Here is a 15,872-nt window from a genome sequence, read left to right as displayed (position 1 = left end):
TTGTTTCTACCATCACTGCCTCTTTATCTTATTCAAAATCCTCTCTCTTAGCCCCCCTGAGCAGAATCTCTCAGTCCCTTCTCTCCATGCTTTCTTTAATCTTTCTCTCAGCTCTCCTGCCTTTCCTCTCACTCAGGCTCTCTCACTCTCTAGAGGTATTTGTCATCATTGTGTACATGTTTTTTTTTTCAAAACTTCATTTTTGTTGTGATCAGTAGCTGTACCAAAATGCATCTCTCAGTAAATACTGACATTAAAGGAGACGATCATGCTGCAAGTTTCCTTTAAAAGAAAAATGACAGCCAGCTAGGCTCAATATCAGCTGTTATGCTTTTTTTTTTTTTAAATGGAATCCAAACTAGTTTCCTGTAAGTTTCAAAGCTGTATTGCCATTAGCCTGCAAACAGATCTGCTGCTAATTAACAAACTTCTTTTTAAAGCCATTAATAAAACTGCTGACATAGTCTTAGAATCTCATTTATCCCAATTACAACTGACACAGAACAGCTTGAGTGTAGTAGTATGAAGGAAACTAAACTGTATTTTAAATTAAGAACAGTAAAAGAAAGAGAAATAAGACTAAGTGTCTACAACCATGTTAGCTGTCAGAAATCCCCTATATCTCTGACTCAGAAAGACAAAAAAAGTTTCTTCCCACTCAGATGCTTGTAACTGCAGCCTGAATGATATTAATTGAATGTACCATAAACACAAATTACAGCTGAGGCTGATGGGAATGTTAATAGTTTTGCAGGTATTTGGTCATAAACTAAAGTATTGGAAAAGTTAAAGCTCCCATATTAGGCTATGCTGATTTTCAGGTTCATAATTGTATTTTAAGGTTGTACCAGAATAGGTTTACATGGTTTAATTTTCAAAAAACATCATATTTTTGTTGTACTGCACAGCTCTCTCTCACTGCTGCAGATGCTCTTTTCACTCTGTGTTCAGGTCTCGGTTTCAGCTACAGAGTGAGACATTTCTTCTTCTGTACTATCTTTGTTTGTAGTCTTACATGCGCAGTAGCTAGGTAAGGATCATGTTAGCTAGCTGTTTCCATAGACAGTAAAAGAAAGGCTGTTTCTCCAACTTCAGTCAGTTACAAGGCAGGATTAGCCGGGAGACTTATTCTAAACAAGGGCGCACATGTAAGTAGTTCTTTTGTAGATTATGGTGAACTTGTGTGTCTTGTAGCAGTGCTTTGCCATTGAGAACAAGGTAGCATGCTAGCGTTAGCATGCTACGGTTGCGGTTAGCCAGCTCGTTTTGGCTAGTGATGTAGAAAGCCGTGCAGATTTTGAACAGTTCACCTGAGACTGAAGGCATTCAAAAACCAGTATCTCACTCAAAACAGCATGGATGTTTTTTTTTTCAAAGTTTGTATGCGTGTGGAAGCACCAGAGACACAAAATAACACCCCAAATCCCAGAAAAAGTGTTTTTTTCATAATATGGGCACTTTAAAAGTTTATTCTGATGTCAGGGGGGGTGGTGATCGCGTGTTTACTTCCCCCGCCAGAAACCGCTTGATTACATTAGACTTGAGCGGTTGCGGTTACATTCGGTCTCGACATACTATTTACACACTCATACTGACTGACACTAGACTCACGTAATGGCCACGGTTACATTCGGTAGCCTGGTGCGAGGTCTTCTCGTGACAGTCTAACTGCATGTAGCAACATTCACTTCAAACATTTAACTTAACATAACAACTAAGATAACATTACGTGTATTTGTATGTGATATAATACGTTCCCCTTGTTAATGTAGCCTATGAATTTCCATGAACACAATTCTAAAATGCACGAGACATAAAGGCTTCTGGGATCAGTTGATAACTCAAACTTGCAGAGAACCTAGACACCCGTTTGATTACATAGACTCATGCACTAGGCACGGTTACGGTCTCGTTCAGTAGCCTGGTGCGTGGTCTCCTCGTGACAGCCTACCTACCATGTAACAAACATTTAACTTAACATAACTACCAAGATAACATGACGTGAATTTGTATGTGACGTACTTCCCCATCGATAATGTGTGAATTACCATGAACACAATCATCTAAGATGCACCAGAAACAAGGCTTGCTTAATAACTCAAACTTGCCGAGAACCAAGACACCGCTTGATTACATTAGACTCGAGCGGCCGGTTGCACGGTTACATTCGGTCTCGTTCAGTAGCCTGGTGCGCGGTCTAGGCCATTTCCTGATTGATTCTACCACCACCACCCCAGTGGAGGAGCTAATGAGCTAGATTACTACACACACAGTAGCAGTCTAGCAGAAAAATACCAGCTACACACAACGGCACGAATGAGTGAGTCGGTTCATTGATGTATGGCACTCGATTCTCCCGGCTCAGTGACACGAGTCGGGTTAATTAACCGGCTCTTCAGTCAGTTCGTCAACACTAAGTGGATCACCAAGTCAGTAGGCATCATCCTGGGACCATGAATGGCAATCCATTGGTTGTTGAGATTATTTCAGTCTGGACCAAAGTGGTCGACCAACACTGCCATACCCAGAGCCGGGCTGCTAGTTTCGAGAGATAAAACAACCTGTATATGATGTAACTGAGATTAGGGGCCCTATTTAGCACCCGGCGCAGCGCAAAGCCCGACGCAAGTGTCTTTGCTAGTTTAAGACCGTCCATGTTGTCAATTTCCCGTCAAGCGCCCACGTCGTTTAAATAGCAAATGCACCTGCGCCCATGTGTCAGCCAATAGACGTGCTGGTCTAACAGGGAGGTGTGTTCAGGTGCATTCTTGGCGTATGCTATCTTGAGACAGCGGAAAGTGATCGCGCCATTGACCAACAAAAACCTGGTCTAAAGTCAATAATGAAGCATTTCATTGTTATTTTAACAGCGCATTAGTAAAATGAGCCTAGGCTCATGCACATCGCACGCACACTATGCTTGTCACACACACACACACACACACACACAGGGACGCGCAGTACACAAACATGCAAAAGATTAAATATATATATATATATATATATATATATATGATCTGCTTGCGCACTTTCAATTCACGCATGAGCAGATCAGTTTCTTGTCCTGAAAATCTCTTCTTCCTGCTTAGCAAATCCGCCATCATAATAGCAATGCGCCAAGGTACAAACGCGCCTGGCTTTTAAAGGGAATGGGAGATGACACTCTGATTGGTTTATTGCATGTTAAGCCCAAAACACACCTATGAATTAATGAAGACACTAAGCACAACCCTTTTGAACCATGTGCCTGGCGCACGGACCCTTTTTTCCACCGTTAAACTAACAAAAGTGGATTCGTACACACACTAAACGCACCTGTGCCAGTCGCTTCACGCCGTGCGCTTAAATCGTTAAAATAGGGCCCTAGGACTGTCTGTCTTCAGGAGGAAGATAGATAGGAGGTGTCTGTTCCACCTCTGTGACAAATGGGATGAAGATGTCAGTGCTGGTGGATGTCAGAACTCTGGTTTCCTCATTAACAGGCGCAGGGAGAATAATAGGGACTCGTCCTTGGCCTCAAAATAACAATGATTACATGTGAAACTGGAGCCACCCGTGGCTGCGGGCCAAGAGAAGGACAAGGCAAGACCATGTAGGAAGAAAAGAGCCACAGTGCTCACTCAGCAGAATAGTTGAAGTATCACTTTTCCCCCATCCTATTGTCTTTCTCTCCTTTTATCACATTTTGTGTCTGCTTCTCACTTATCTGAGTGATTTATATTATCTAATCTGCCACCTTCATGTCCCACTCTCTCTCTTTTTACCAAGTCGGCTAATCAGTGGGTCATTTTCGTTAAATGGTTAATTTAGGTGAGCTTCCTCAGTGAAAAAGTAGAGAAGCAAGAATTGAGCTGTCATATCTGTTATAAAGCTAGTGTTAAATGAGGGAAATTATGCAGTCTACTATTCAGTCAGGTAGCAATAATGAAGCCAGTGTTGAATCCCTTTCATGCCCAGTCGATGCCGACTACTCCTTCAGACCAGACTGGTTATCTAACTGGCTGAATTGAGCATTGTCAAGGGGGGATTACGAATTATGAATAAGCGAGTGGTGATGATGAATATAGTGGAGTGAATGGCATCCTTTGTGGAGCAAACAGACCTCCTTGTTGAGTAGTGGGAAACTGCCAAAGTGGAGGAAGGGTTTTCTGATTAACACAGAACAAAAGGGACACATATTACACACAGCAACAATGCAAACACATGCTAGTGGCCATTTTTGCAGTTGGATACTCGGATATAGGAAAATACCTCGAAAAAAAAAAATTGAAATGGAATTGATAATATTATGAATATATTAATACACTTATTCGCTTTCTTGTCGAGAGTTAGATGAGGGGATCGATACCGCTCTCATATCTGTGGGTTTTAATATGAAGCTGGAGCCAGCAGCCGGTTAGCTTAGCATAACTGGACTGGAAGCAGGACCTAACAACTCAGACATTCAGAGAAAACAGACTCATACATTTTTAAGGAGCTTTAACAGAGGACATTAGTGTCTAATGCCTGTTACTGTACATCTGACTGACTGTGCCAGAGTCAAACCTAGCAACCCTTTGTCTGGGAAAGTTGTTTTAGAGAGGTTAATTAAACTATGGGATAGAAATTAGATTGCTTGAGATAATTACAATCATTAGATGATCAGGCACTTTAGTGTAGTGAGACGTTCCAATAAGCATCAGGCAAACTGGGTATTTCTATTCACATCAGAAATTGTGCTGGGAGCTATAGTAATAGAAGAAGAAAGGATAATAAAAGAGTGGATTTAGAGAGAAGATACTGGAGTCTGTCAGTCAGTCTCATGGCTGTGGATTAACCGATGTATGTTGGTACGATATTCTATTATTCTATTCCTGGACAGGAAAGATGGAAGGGAGGCTCTGAGTCGGATCAATACCCAGAGGAACCAGTGATTGTTGTACATTACTACACCATTCCTCCCATTTCCTTTCCCACTCAATGACAAGCAGAGGAAGACATCTTTAATGGCTTAGTCAGCTTTGATTTCTCGCCTTTCAAAAAAGAGCTCAAGGAAGATCTATGCACCATTTCATTCTGGTTTATTTAGCTCTGGAGTTTCTACAGAGGGATGTTACACAAGTCGTACTGTAAAAGCAGCATAGGAAGTGCACCATGGTTTTTTCATTAAAATGTATCATGAAATGAAACTAGTGCAGGATTCAGTAAATTCAACTGGAGCGACTGATTTTACAGTTTTTCTGTCGCTGCATAGAGGTAGTGAAGCCTCCTCAGTTTAAAAAGAGCCAAATGAATGACCCTTCTCTATGTGAATGGAGACACACTCAAAGACCTTTACACAAACAACAGGCTGTTGAGACTCGGGTGCTTCAATAAACAATGATCAGGAGGAAAGTGAAAAACTGGAGATATACAGCAGTGGCAATGCGGTTAATTTTCCTTGACAGACAATTTCTTCAGGCATCATCCGAAACATTGCATAATCGCAGCCTTCTCATAGCACTTTTCCAAGGGACATGACAGGAGTACAAGCTGCAGCAAGCAAAACACCAGCACTAGAATCAAAGCAGGCATGTTGCTGCAGACAGCATGCAGAGTACATGTTCTTTTCATACGAGATGGTGTGGACTGAACAGTAAACAAAAAGATAGAGAAAAAGTAGGAAATATAGGGACAAAGGCAGAGGAAGTATATGAGAAGGAAACTGAATAACAGCCTGTACTTTACTGTTGAAGGCATTCATCAGTCAACATTTACAATGTGCAAATATATGAGCTGAAACAACATGTCCCCCCCTTGGTTGTGAAAAGACTTTCACCACATTCAAATTCTTATTGAAGGCATGGGCCAGAATCTGACTGAACCTTTCACATGAAGATAAAAGATAAAAGAAACATAAGTGTACAAAAAGGAGAAGAGTAAAAAGAAACACCTCAGTACACACACACAACAGATTTTTTTTATTACATTCTAGTGACGATCCCAAAGCTTCCACGGATATCAGGCTGAATTATGGGAAATAATGTATAAAATGATGCACAAGACATCAAGAATATTTCCACTTGATGAAATGGTGCAATCAATAAAACAAGTGCAGTCTTTGGTTTTAATGTAAAAGAAATGTAAGGGCTAATCTAAGGTGTAACAGACTCCTTTAATCTTTTAGCAACATCATTGTCACTTCATGTAACTTATTAAAGTAGGTTAAACATAATAAAACGTGTAAAAAGTAATTTTCTTAAATCTACATCAACAAGGAAAACTGATTAAAAAGGAAGGACAGAAAAAGAAAATTACTTCATTTAAACAGGAGATTTATTGAGGTGAAATCTCAGGGTAGGACCCTTTGCCAAGCTCGTATCTGTCATCTACAGCTGTGGACTTTATATGTATGAGCAGAAAGTGCTGTTTGCCCCATTACAGAGCTGCGCATAAGTAACTCTCTCACTACAGTCAGAGATAAACAGTAGTATTCTGTTCCTCATATGCACTAAAAAAGCTCCCTTCCTGCCCCACGAAACTATGGCCATGCCAAGTTTAGCATTTATTGGCCAGGCGTCCATGCTTACGCAAGGTAACGTAACCCCATTTGTACAGGTCCTATCCCCTGACCAATCGGCTATCCTAACCTTAACCACTCGAGGTCAAGTGCCTAACCCCAACCAATCGAGCTGCTTCGTAGGACGGGTTTTTGCGTGAACATAGTGGGATTTGCAATTTCGTTTCCTGCCCTACACCATTACCAAACAAGAAAAAGGTGAAGATTACCACCTCTCTATCTACCAAAAAACTGTAAAAATATAGCGGCTAAATAAAACATTCACAGGAGGGAGTTGAGAGGGAAACAAGAATCATAGAAAGGATGAAGACCTACAATACTGGCTGTGCTTTAAGATTCCCTAGCTTCTCATTGACTGGCTCTGTGCTAACACTGACATGGATAATATGTTGAGTTATTAGCTGCAGGAGAAAGAGCTTTTCTCCCCCATGTGTTGTACGTTACACTTTCATAACCCTTAAGCCTTCTCTAGAGGCTGGAGAATAGCTAATGTGGAGCAATTCCCCACAACTGAGGCTAAAAACAGCATTCTTCACCATGGTCATTGTACTTCTCCGGGCTTTGCTTAGCAACTAAATCAAATCAAAGGCCTAGTACAGTCACAGAGGATAAAGGACAGGGTGACCGAATGCACTTCAATCCTACTTTTTCCTTCAGGAATGCAATATCGGTTACACACAGGAGGAGGCTGGTTATTGACTTTGCTTTGATCCCAGAGAATGCAGGCTAAACTCACCAATAAGGTCTCTGCGACATGTCACTGCATCTACACAAGGCAGGAGGCAGGCGACACCAGCAGCACTCTCTCTCTCTCTCTCTCTCTCTCTCTCTCTCTCTCTCTCTCTCTCTCTGCTTGGAGTGCATTAAGCTCTGGAGTGTGCATTATCATTTTCTGCTTACAGTTTTGATAATCTTTACGGCTATAAATGGAAAAGTGTAAATTTCCAGAGAGCATGAATGGGGATTTAGAAATTGGTTGGCTAGAAGCAAAGATGCATTATGGGTGATATGATTACGCCATTTAAAACTTGAGAATCTAGGGCAAGTGAATCACCACTGGCAAGACAGATGCTTTATCACAACTCTGGGAAAGAGAAGTTTCCTCAAACATACTGGACATAGGCATTTCCACAGGAGTTACAGGGGGTGGTGTCTCCTGAAGGGGTCTGATAGTGCAGGTGGTACATGTATGGGATCATCTCTACATTTAGAAAAACCAAGCCAACAAGAATCAGGTAACAAGTCAAAAGGGCACACTGAGCTGTTGGTCGGAGGGTGTGGCCGCACAGGTCCTTTACTAAACGGATATAAGTTCAACAGAGCGTGCTGCTCTCGGTTTGTTTAAGAATCTATTTAATGTAAAAAGCACTATAATGTTTAAACACATGATGGCAAACATATCAATCATAGTCTTTTTCCAAATGTATAATATAAATACCACACGGTGTGGAACTCGTTTTTTGTGTAGGTAACATGAGGGCAGGGAACTGAATGACTGTAACTGATAGCGGAAACACTGAAGTTTGACAATGATGAAGAAACTGTATTAAAGGATTCGAGTTACAGGAGGGATTGAGCAATAAGACAATGGAGGATTAGCTGTTGTAAAGCTAAGTTTTGACATCAATTTAGAATGTATTATTTTCTTTTAATAGTGTTGTGTGGCTGTGGTGGTTTAGTCTTTTGCCTTTTTGATATTAGCTTTTTTAAGGCACCCCTTTTGTTCTCACTCAGAAATGCAGTTTCCAGTTTTAACTGGTTGTGTAATTGAACAATATTAACAATCCATGTGTGCTGAAGGCTGAGTAATTGTATTAGTTCAAGTGTATGACTACTTTATTGAACCCAGATTAGATTTAATTCAGAGTCAACATGAGCAAGAGGAGAGGAAATATCCGGCACTTTTTGGTGCTAAAACAGAGTATGTTGAAACTTTTCAGAGTTTCAACATAACAGAATTAGGATTTAGAGATGATAATGCAGCTTGTATTTTCTATGGTTATCATGAAGGCTTCATACTGAGCAGGAAAGTAGGGGTATTGGTGGGTTTTTCATGTATGTGCTGTTGGATTAAGAAAGCAGAGGGAGGTCAGGATGGCAGGACTTAGTAGTAAAGAGGTGTATTTAGGCAAATAGTATTCAAATAGTATATTCAGAAATTGATGGGATGCACAACAATCATACCCTACTGTTCTCAACTAATATGCTAGGACTTTTAATAACGTGTCAAATAAAGTGACTGCAGACATAAACAAGCTTACTGAAGCACTCGCCTGCAGGGAGGAACATGAGATGATGAATCTTGTGTTCCTTGCAGCAGAAAGATGAGTTTGGGTAGTTTGAATGAGCAGATACAGCCACTATGCCTGGAGATAGACCATTAAACGAGTACTGGCCATACAAACTAATCTATCTATTAAAATGATTGAAGCCCTAGCTGCAGTGTTTACCTTCATCTGACCAGCACCTACTTCACTGTAATGATTTTAATTATAACGCAAGGCAAGCTGCTCGTAATAAATATGAAAGCGTTATCACAGAAAGGCCAGCCACTTAAATTTTATAGTTAGTCTGATGGTCTGATTAATTTAATTTTTTTTTTTTAAAGATTATTTTTTGGGAATTTTTAGGCCTTTAATGACAGGACAGCTGAAGAAATGAAAGGGGAGATAGAGGGGGGAATGACATGCAGCAAAGGGCCACAGGTCGGGGTCGAAACCTGGGCCCGCTGCGTCGAGGAGTAAACCTCTACATATGGGCTGATTAATTTAATTCTATCATGAAATGTCTTCCCCCATCAAGAGCTGGTTCACCAAAGTAATCTGTAAGATGTGTGTTTGACCGTTCAGGTTAATAAAGCTCTAACATTACTAGCACCAAGGTCACCCCACATAGAGGTGATTCTCCTCCCTCGCTAATGCAGCTAATGTGCAGCTCAGTGCTTATTCTAGAGGGGAAGAGGAGAAGGAGAACAGGAAAGATATCTGTAATGGAGCCTTCAATGAGTAACTATGTAGAGATGGGCAAAGAGATGCAGAGAGAGGAGAGAGAGGCATTAAGTTCAGAGTCATTAGACACAACACACTGCTGTCATTATATCATACTGCATTACATTCATCAGCTCCTTCATTAATGAAGCTGTGGGAGGGCACAAAACCAATGGCTCAGTCTGTCTGCTGCTGTGAAAAACCGCTCATCTTTTTGGGAAGTTCAGTGTGATGCTTTTTCCTCTCAACACTGCCCTGCCTTACACTGCTGTATTTAAAGCAACCTGTGTGACACTGAACCTGACTAAATCTGTCTGAAGCAAAGCTGAGGTATTCTACTGTGAGAGTGAGAGAGCTAGAGTCCTGCTGGCCAAGCTTCTGTAGATGAGTGCAGATCCCTGCTTAATACATTTTACTCATGCATTTTGCAGAATGTAAATTGCACGTATTAATGCCAAGCATCAAGGATGGAGTTAAACAAGTTTACATAGATAAATACGGACTCAGAAAAGACCTGAAAAACTATCATTTTAGATCGACTTTACTTGCTAAACCTGCACACTTTTATATATTCGATACAGTGAAACCTATTTAATATAGTCTAACAGTTCAAAACCAGCAAAGAAACAGAATGAGTTGATGATGCAGACTGCCCTGTAATAGTGATACAAAAAGTAGAATTCCTACATTTTGAAATGGGTAGCTAGTGTCAAAGCTGTTGTGCAATACATTAATTACTTAAGTATTTTGGACACTGTCCTGATAAGAGAAACTACTCAGTAGTCAACTCCACATTATCTTATTAAGCACCAAATTTCAGCAGCCCTCAACATTTTTTATTATATAGTATTAATTAAACCTGAAGACGAAATAAAGAATACAAGTAAAAATGTAATTTATAGTATAATAGAGGGAGGTAAAATCCTAACAAACGTCCTAAATCCTAAACCACTGTGCTGTCTGATGGGGCTACCACAAATTACATGACCTGATTTCCATAACACAGAATCGTATCAACACTGGCCTCAGAGGTAATACAAACTAATTGGTGCGACTTTAACATTGCGATTTCTAATGATGGGCGCTTAATTAATCTTTGAAACACAGGCTTGTGAGTGTTGGAGCTACAAAGGAAGATGGCTGAGAGGATCAAAGTCGTTCCAGTATACTGTGGAGGGATTAGGAAAATGTGGTGGAGGCATGGGGACAATCAAGCATCCAAGCCTCCAGTGAGCAAAATCTTTCCAGGCTGCAACTGAAATCTCAGCTTGAGAAATCACCCTGACTTCCCATGTGACATGTGTGAGGGCGGTTATGTGATATCATGGTAATCCCACTGAAGTCCCCAAACCCAATCATTCTGCCTCATGACCCATGCTAAGAAGGCAAGTGGAGGCAAGAGGTTTCAAGAGGGCAAGACAGTCACTGCTCGTTACATTTCTGATACACATCCTACCTTTGCTCCTTTAACAACAAACTGTGATGTTATTCTTGTATTGTCTGGAATGCAAGTGATCTTCAGTATAGCCATTTCAGTATAGAGTGTTTGAAGCTTGTACTTACACTATTCACTTGTCTGTGTGTGATTGCTTGACCCTGCAGTCAAAGTGCATTGTTGTTTGTAATAATGTAGCCGCTATATAGACGCTTTTTACCTGTTTTTCAGGGGAATTTACTTTCCCTCTCTTGTTGACATAATTTCTAGAGACGGCCCGATACCATTTTTTGCTTCCCGATACCGATTCTGATACCTGAACTTGCGTATCGGCCGATACCGAGTACCGATCCGATACCAGTGTGTCATATATTTTATTATGTTTTAACAACTGTATTCTACTGTCCCTGTATGGATGTGATATGATTTCTATCTTTGTTGTCAGTCTGGCTCAGGTTTAAACTCTTTGTGAAACATGAATGCCCCAGAACTTTCTTTTATTATCCAGTTTGACAGTCAGTTATAACGGAAAAAGAACATAAACTACTTTAACGTAGATTTTCTTTAGGGCTTTATTACGTAGTATCGGATCGGTGCATAAACTCCAGTACTTCCCGATACCAATACCAGCATTTTAGGCGGTATCGGAGCTGATACCGATACTGAATTTCCCCCAACTTAGTGGTGTGCTAAAACAAAGTATCTCAAACCTTTTTTTCAAGGACCCCTAGAAGAATTAGGCCTATGTATGTAGGGCTGAGTATCATTTAAAATTCTACCATGACAAAATATCTGAGTTTTCGGTACTGAAATACCTTATCGGAACCCTACTTTAAGAAATATTAAACAGGATTTTTTTAAACACCTTTCTTCCTTTAACAAAATTGGCCAAAGTGTTTTCAAATGTCTTAACACATGCAGACCATTGCCTAAATACAATTGGCAAACTCCTGATTTTAAATCAGGAACTATCACAACGAAAAAGGAAACAAGATTACAAATCTGTCCAGGCATCCAACGCCAGCTTTCAGTACTTGACAGTTTTGGATACTTGTTGCTACAGATACATTTAAGTCACTACAAAAAGGTATTGAGTTTACTCAGCCCTACACATTTTTTTTTTATCACTGATCCCCCTTTTTAAGGGTTTGGTATCAGTAAACTCTTATGTGAGGAGATGTTTGCTATCTGCTTCTACCCTTCTAGATTTAGAGTCCCAGTCCTCATCTTTATACCCAGTACTGCTTCTAGCTAATAAGTAACTGTAAAGTTGAACTAATTTTCACTTTGCAGACCCCCCACCATCCTATAACCCATTTAAGGAACTGAGGTGGCACCAATGGGTGCATCAGGCTGCTCTTCTAGTCATCAGCTCAGGTTATCGCGACCAAGTGTGGAAAGGAGCGCTCATCCGCTGAGAGCCCACTGCTCCACTGCATCACTTTCCAGCAGTACTCACAGGGAGCACAGAGGTAGTCTCTGCACCCGCACACAGGAAAACAACCCTGGCTCAGCAGCTGAGGCTCTCTACCCGGGCTAATATTGTGTTCTGTTCTAAAAATAGCCTTAATTGCAATTCTTGCAACAAGACAACTATAAATTTGGCCTATCCTGATCCCTTATCAGTGTCATGGATTGTAAACAGAAATCATGGTTGTTATTTGTTATTCTTATAAAAGGTAGATAATACTATAATTGTAGGACTCCGTAAATAGTAATATGCTGTAGGGACAGCACTGGGGTATGAACCACACCACACATACAACGCTACCAGATTATGGCAATATTATTGTGAGAAGGGCAGCCTTTATGGCTTAACCATCATTAAAATGACAAAAACATGCACCTGCTCTATCCAATAGCACGGCAACTGACTGAGGCAGCAACGTGGAAATAGACAGTGGCAGTCTGTAGTGGTCTATAGTCAGGCTACAATAGTTTAGAAATCCCTGGATGGCATCATGAAGTTAATACACATTTGGTTACCTGGCAGACCTCATAATACAGAACTGAAAGGAAACACAACAGTCAGTCGTAGCCTACAAGCAGCCTATAAAGATGCTGTGGGAGGGGGACTATTGCAGCAATTACTACAAGTAGGCTATCCCTAGGGATTACTGTGGAAATAGGTTTGTTATAACAGGAGGTAAATAAGGTCAAAACCAGACTATGCCGAAATGTAGCCATTTTCCTAGTAGGCTATCAATGGTTCATTAAAAAACACATCAAAACACAAAAAGCAGCTGCAATAGAAACATGCAATACAAGTCAAAGCCATTGCAGGCCTTTAGTCTAATCAACTGGTAATTTTGGGACGCCCTCGTGGAGACAAAAGAACAGTGCCGCGAGGTGATGATGGTGCGGTGCTCGTCTCGTTTCCCAACATCACGTCCACCTGTCCTCTCTTCCTTTATGCGCTTCCTAAACCGCATCGTCCAAAGCGAAAGAGGCACACTCGACTCACCCAGTACACCGGAGGAGGTTTGTGAAGGGGCAGCGCCCGGCTCCGGCCTCTCCGCGTCTCCCTGCTGCGCTCGGTGTCGATGCCGGGAGCTCTCGGTGCCTTCGCCGGCAGCGGCCGCGCCACTGGCGGCCGCCGCGGCTGCAGCGCCTGTCGCTGCCGTCCCCGGGTCGGGCATGCTCTCTATCAGCGAGGAGCGACGGAAGATACAGATATTCTCCGGGAAATTGTACAACGGTATCGCATCTCAAGAGAAGGGCAAAGCATGGGGGTTTCGCGGCGGCCGTCGAGGGTCCGAGTGAAGGGTTAAATGAGTGTGAAAGTGAAGTGAAGGTTGTCGGTGCAGCGGCGGATCATCCTGGTGGTACTCTGGAGCAGGATGCGCGGATAGATGGAGAGCGCTCCTCCGACTATAGAGGAGGGACAAAGAGAGGGAGGGTGGGGGTACGGGGGCTGGGTGACACACACACACACACACACACACACACACACACACGCGCACACACACACACACACACACACACACACACACACACACACACACACACACACATAAAAACGCATACACACACTTTGCAACTTTGCAACAATTCACAATTCACAGCCTCATGATTATATATAATATTGTCCCAGATTGTCTCAGCAGAATTGTAAAAGGGATACCTTCATACGAAATAAAAAACACAAAGTCAGGTTATGGCCTAGCTATTATTACAAACTTAATTAATGCACAGCTCACTTTAAGACTTTAAAATAAAAAATTTAAGAACATAATAGTGATTTTTTTCATAATGCATGTCTGCAGCGTCGTCCATGAGCAATTTATATTTATTTATTTATTTATATTTTATATTATACTTCTGCCAGTAGCCAGGCTTCAAATTGGTGCCAGAAATAGAATCTGCTTGGCTTCATTGAGGCAAAACCCAGACAAACCAAATGCACGGCTTATATTAATAATACTACTTTTGAGATTACCAATATTGTTGTCTTTTACAGATTAATGTAGCCTACCCACAATCATTGTAAACACAATCATCTTTTCATCAGCAAGTCTCTCATGGCAGGTGGTTTCTGCAGTTCAGCAGGTACACTATTGCTCCTCTGTGAGTGTGAATGCACTACCCTGTTCTGGAAGATTAAATAGGCTATATGACTTATTTATTAATGCAAAAAATATCTTCATAGATTAAATTTTTAGTGACACTCAGGTGTAGGGACAAGTAGCCTATGTCTCTTCACTTTAGTCAACTGGATACTCTAAAATAGACCTACTGTGTATGCAGCAGCTGTATAATAGTCATTTCATCAAACATGTCTGCTCACAGTTGCCTTATGTCTTTCAAAATGAGCAAACAATAGTCGACCTAAAGCCTACACCCAAACACATCCTTCAAAACAAACAGTGATGGTGCAGACTCAGTTGGTTTGTCTGGTAAAATGTATATTTTGGCCACAGTGTGTGTGTGTGTGTGTGTGTGTGTGTGTGTGTGTGTATAAGGAGGGTGGAGGTAATTTGAACAAAGACAACTTGGTCATTTTTAATGAAATTTATGGTCTGATTGTCCTTTTGGTTGGAAGGGACAAAGATGTTTGTGTATTGATGGTGCTCAACAGCTGTGTGGTGGCAGCTGTCATGCTTTGCGCACACACAAAGCAGCCTATAAATTATTGAGATCTCAAGTTAAAGATTGTTCCACGGGCCTCAAGCCATGTCTCTTTAGCATGCACACAATCTATCTCCTTGGCTAGCTCTCCTGGATGCCGTATACAGCCAAGCAAGCAGGCAGGCAGCCCTCCCCCTCGAAAAAGCTCAGAGCTCAGAAGTAACTTGTCTTCGAGCATTCTGCTTACTCACCACCCTCTGAGCTGACAGCTGCAAGGAGCTGCAGTGGGGCATACGCACTCACGCACACACACATACACACGCGCGCGCACACACACACACACACACACACACAAGTGCATTTACTCTGTGATATGCACAATGTATGTAGGCCATGACCATAAATGATTGACACAATCATTTAAGTTCTTTTTAGGTAAATCAATAAATAATTATAAAATAATAGTAATAATAAAAACTGAAATGTATAGCGTATTAAAAATAAAAGGAAAATCAATTAAAGTCCATTAACATTGTTCAGGGGACTCACCAAACAACTCTTCATAATACAGTAATGCGCACGTATTTTTTGGTCGTAGTCCAAATAAATGTATAAATAAGCTAAGTTATATTCTATCAAATAGCCAGTTATATTAGAGGAAGTTGCTCCGTGCATGTGGAATTTAGCCTACTCATTACTGTAAAAGTATGAGGTTTAACATTTTTTTAATGAAGTTATATCACCCTTTTCCAAAATTGCAACACAATGCATAGATTTATTAAAAATAAATTCATATGGATTTGTATTTGAAAAAATACCTGAATTGATGATTAAATTGAAAATG

At 41.0% G+C, this 15,872-nt stretch overlaps 1 protein-coding gene across 1 annotated transcript in view; it reads right to left on the bottom strand.

Annotated features, from left to right (window-relative positions):
• Window positions 1-13,790, bottom strand: part of ano8b (anoctamin 8b) — a 38,797-nt gene extending 25,007 nt beyond the window's left edge. Inside the window, exon 1 of the mRNA XM_078258633.1 lies at window positions 13,425-13,790. Within this exon, the coding sequence (XP_078114759.1) occupies window positions 13,425-13,599 (175 nt within the window). The 5' untranslated portion in view covers window positions 13,600-13,790. The remainder of the gene's footprint in view (window positions 1-13,424) is intronic.
• Window positions 13,791-15,872: the final 2,082 nt, after the last annotated feature.

This window comes from Sander vitreus, chromosome 9 (genome assembly GCF_031162955.1).
Source record: "Sander vitreus isolate 19-12246 chromosome 9, sanVit1, whole genome shotgun sequence".
In the NCBI taxonomy this organism is placed as follows: Eukaryota; Metazoa; Chordata; class Actinopteri; order Perciformes; family Percidae; genus Sander; species Sander vitreus.
The sequence above is the reverse complement of the archived record's forward strand: the minus strand, read 5'-3'. Positions and strand labels throughout refer to the sequence as shown.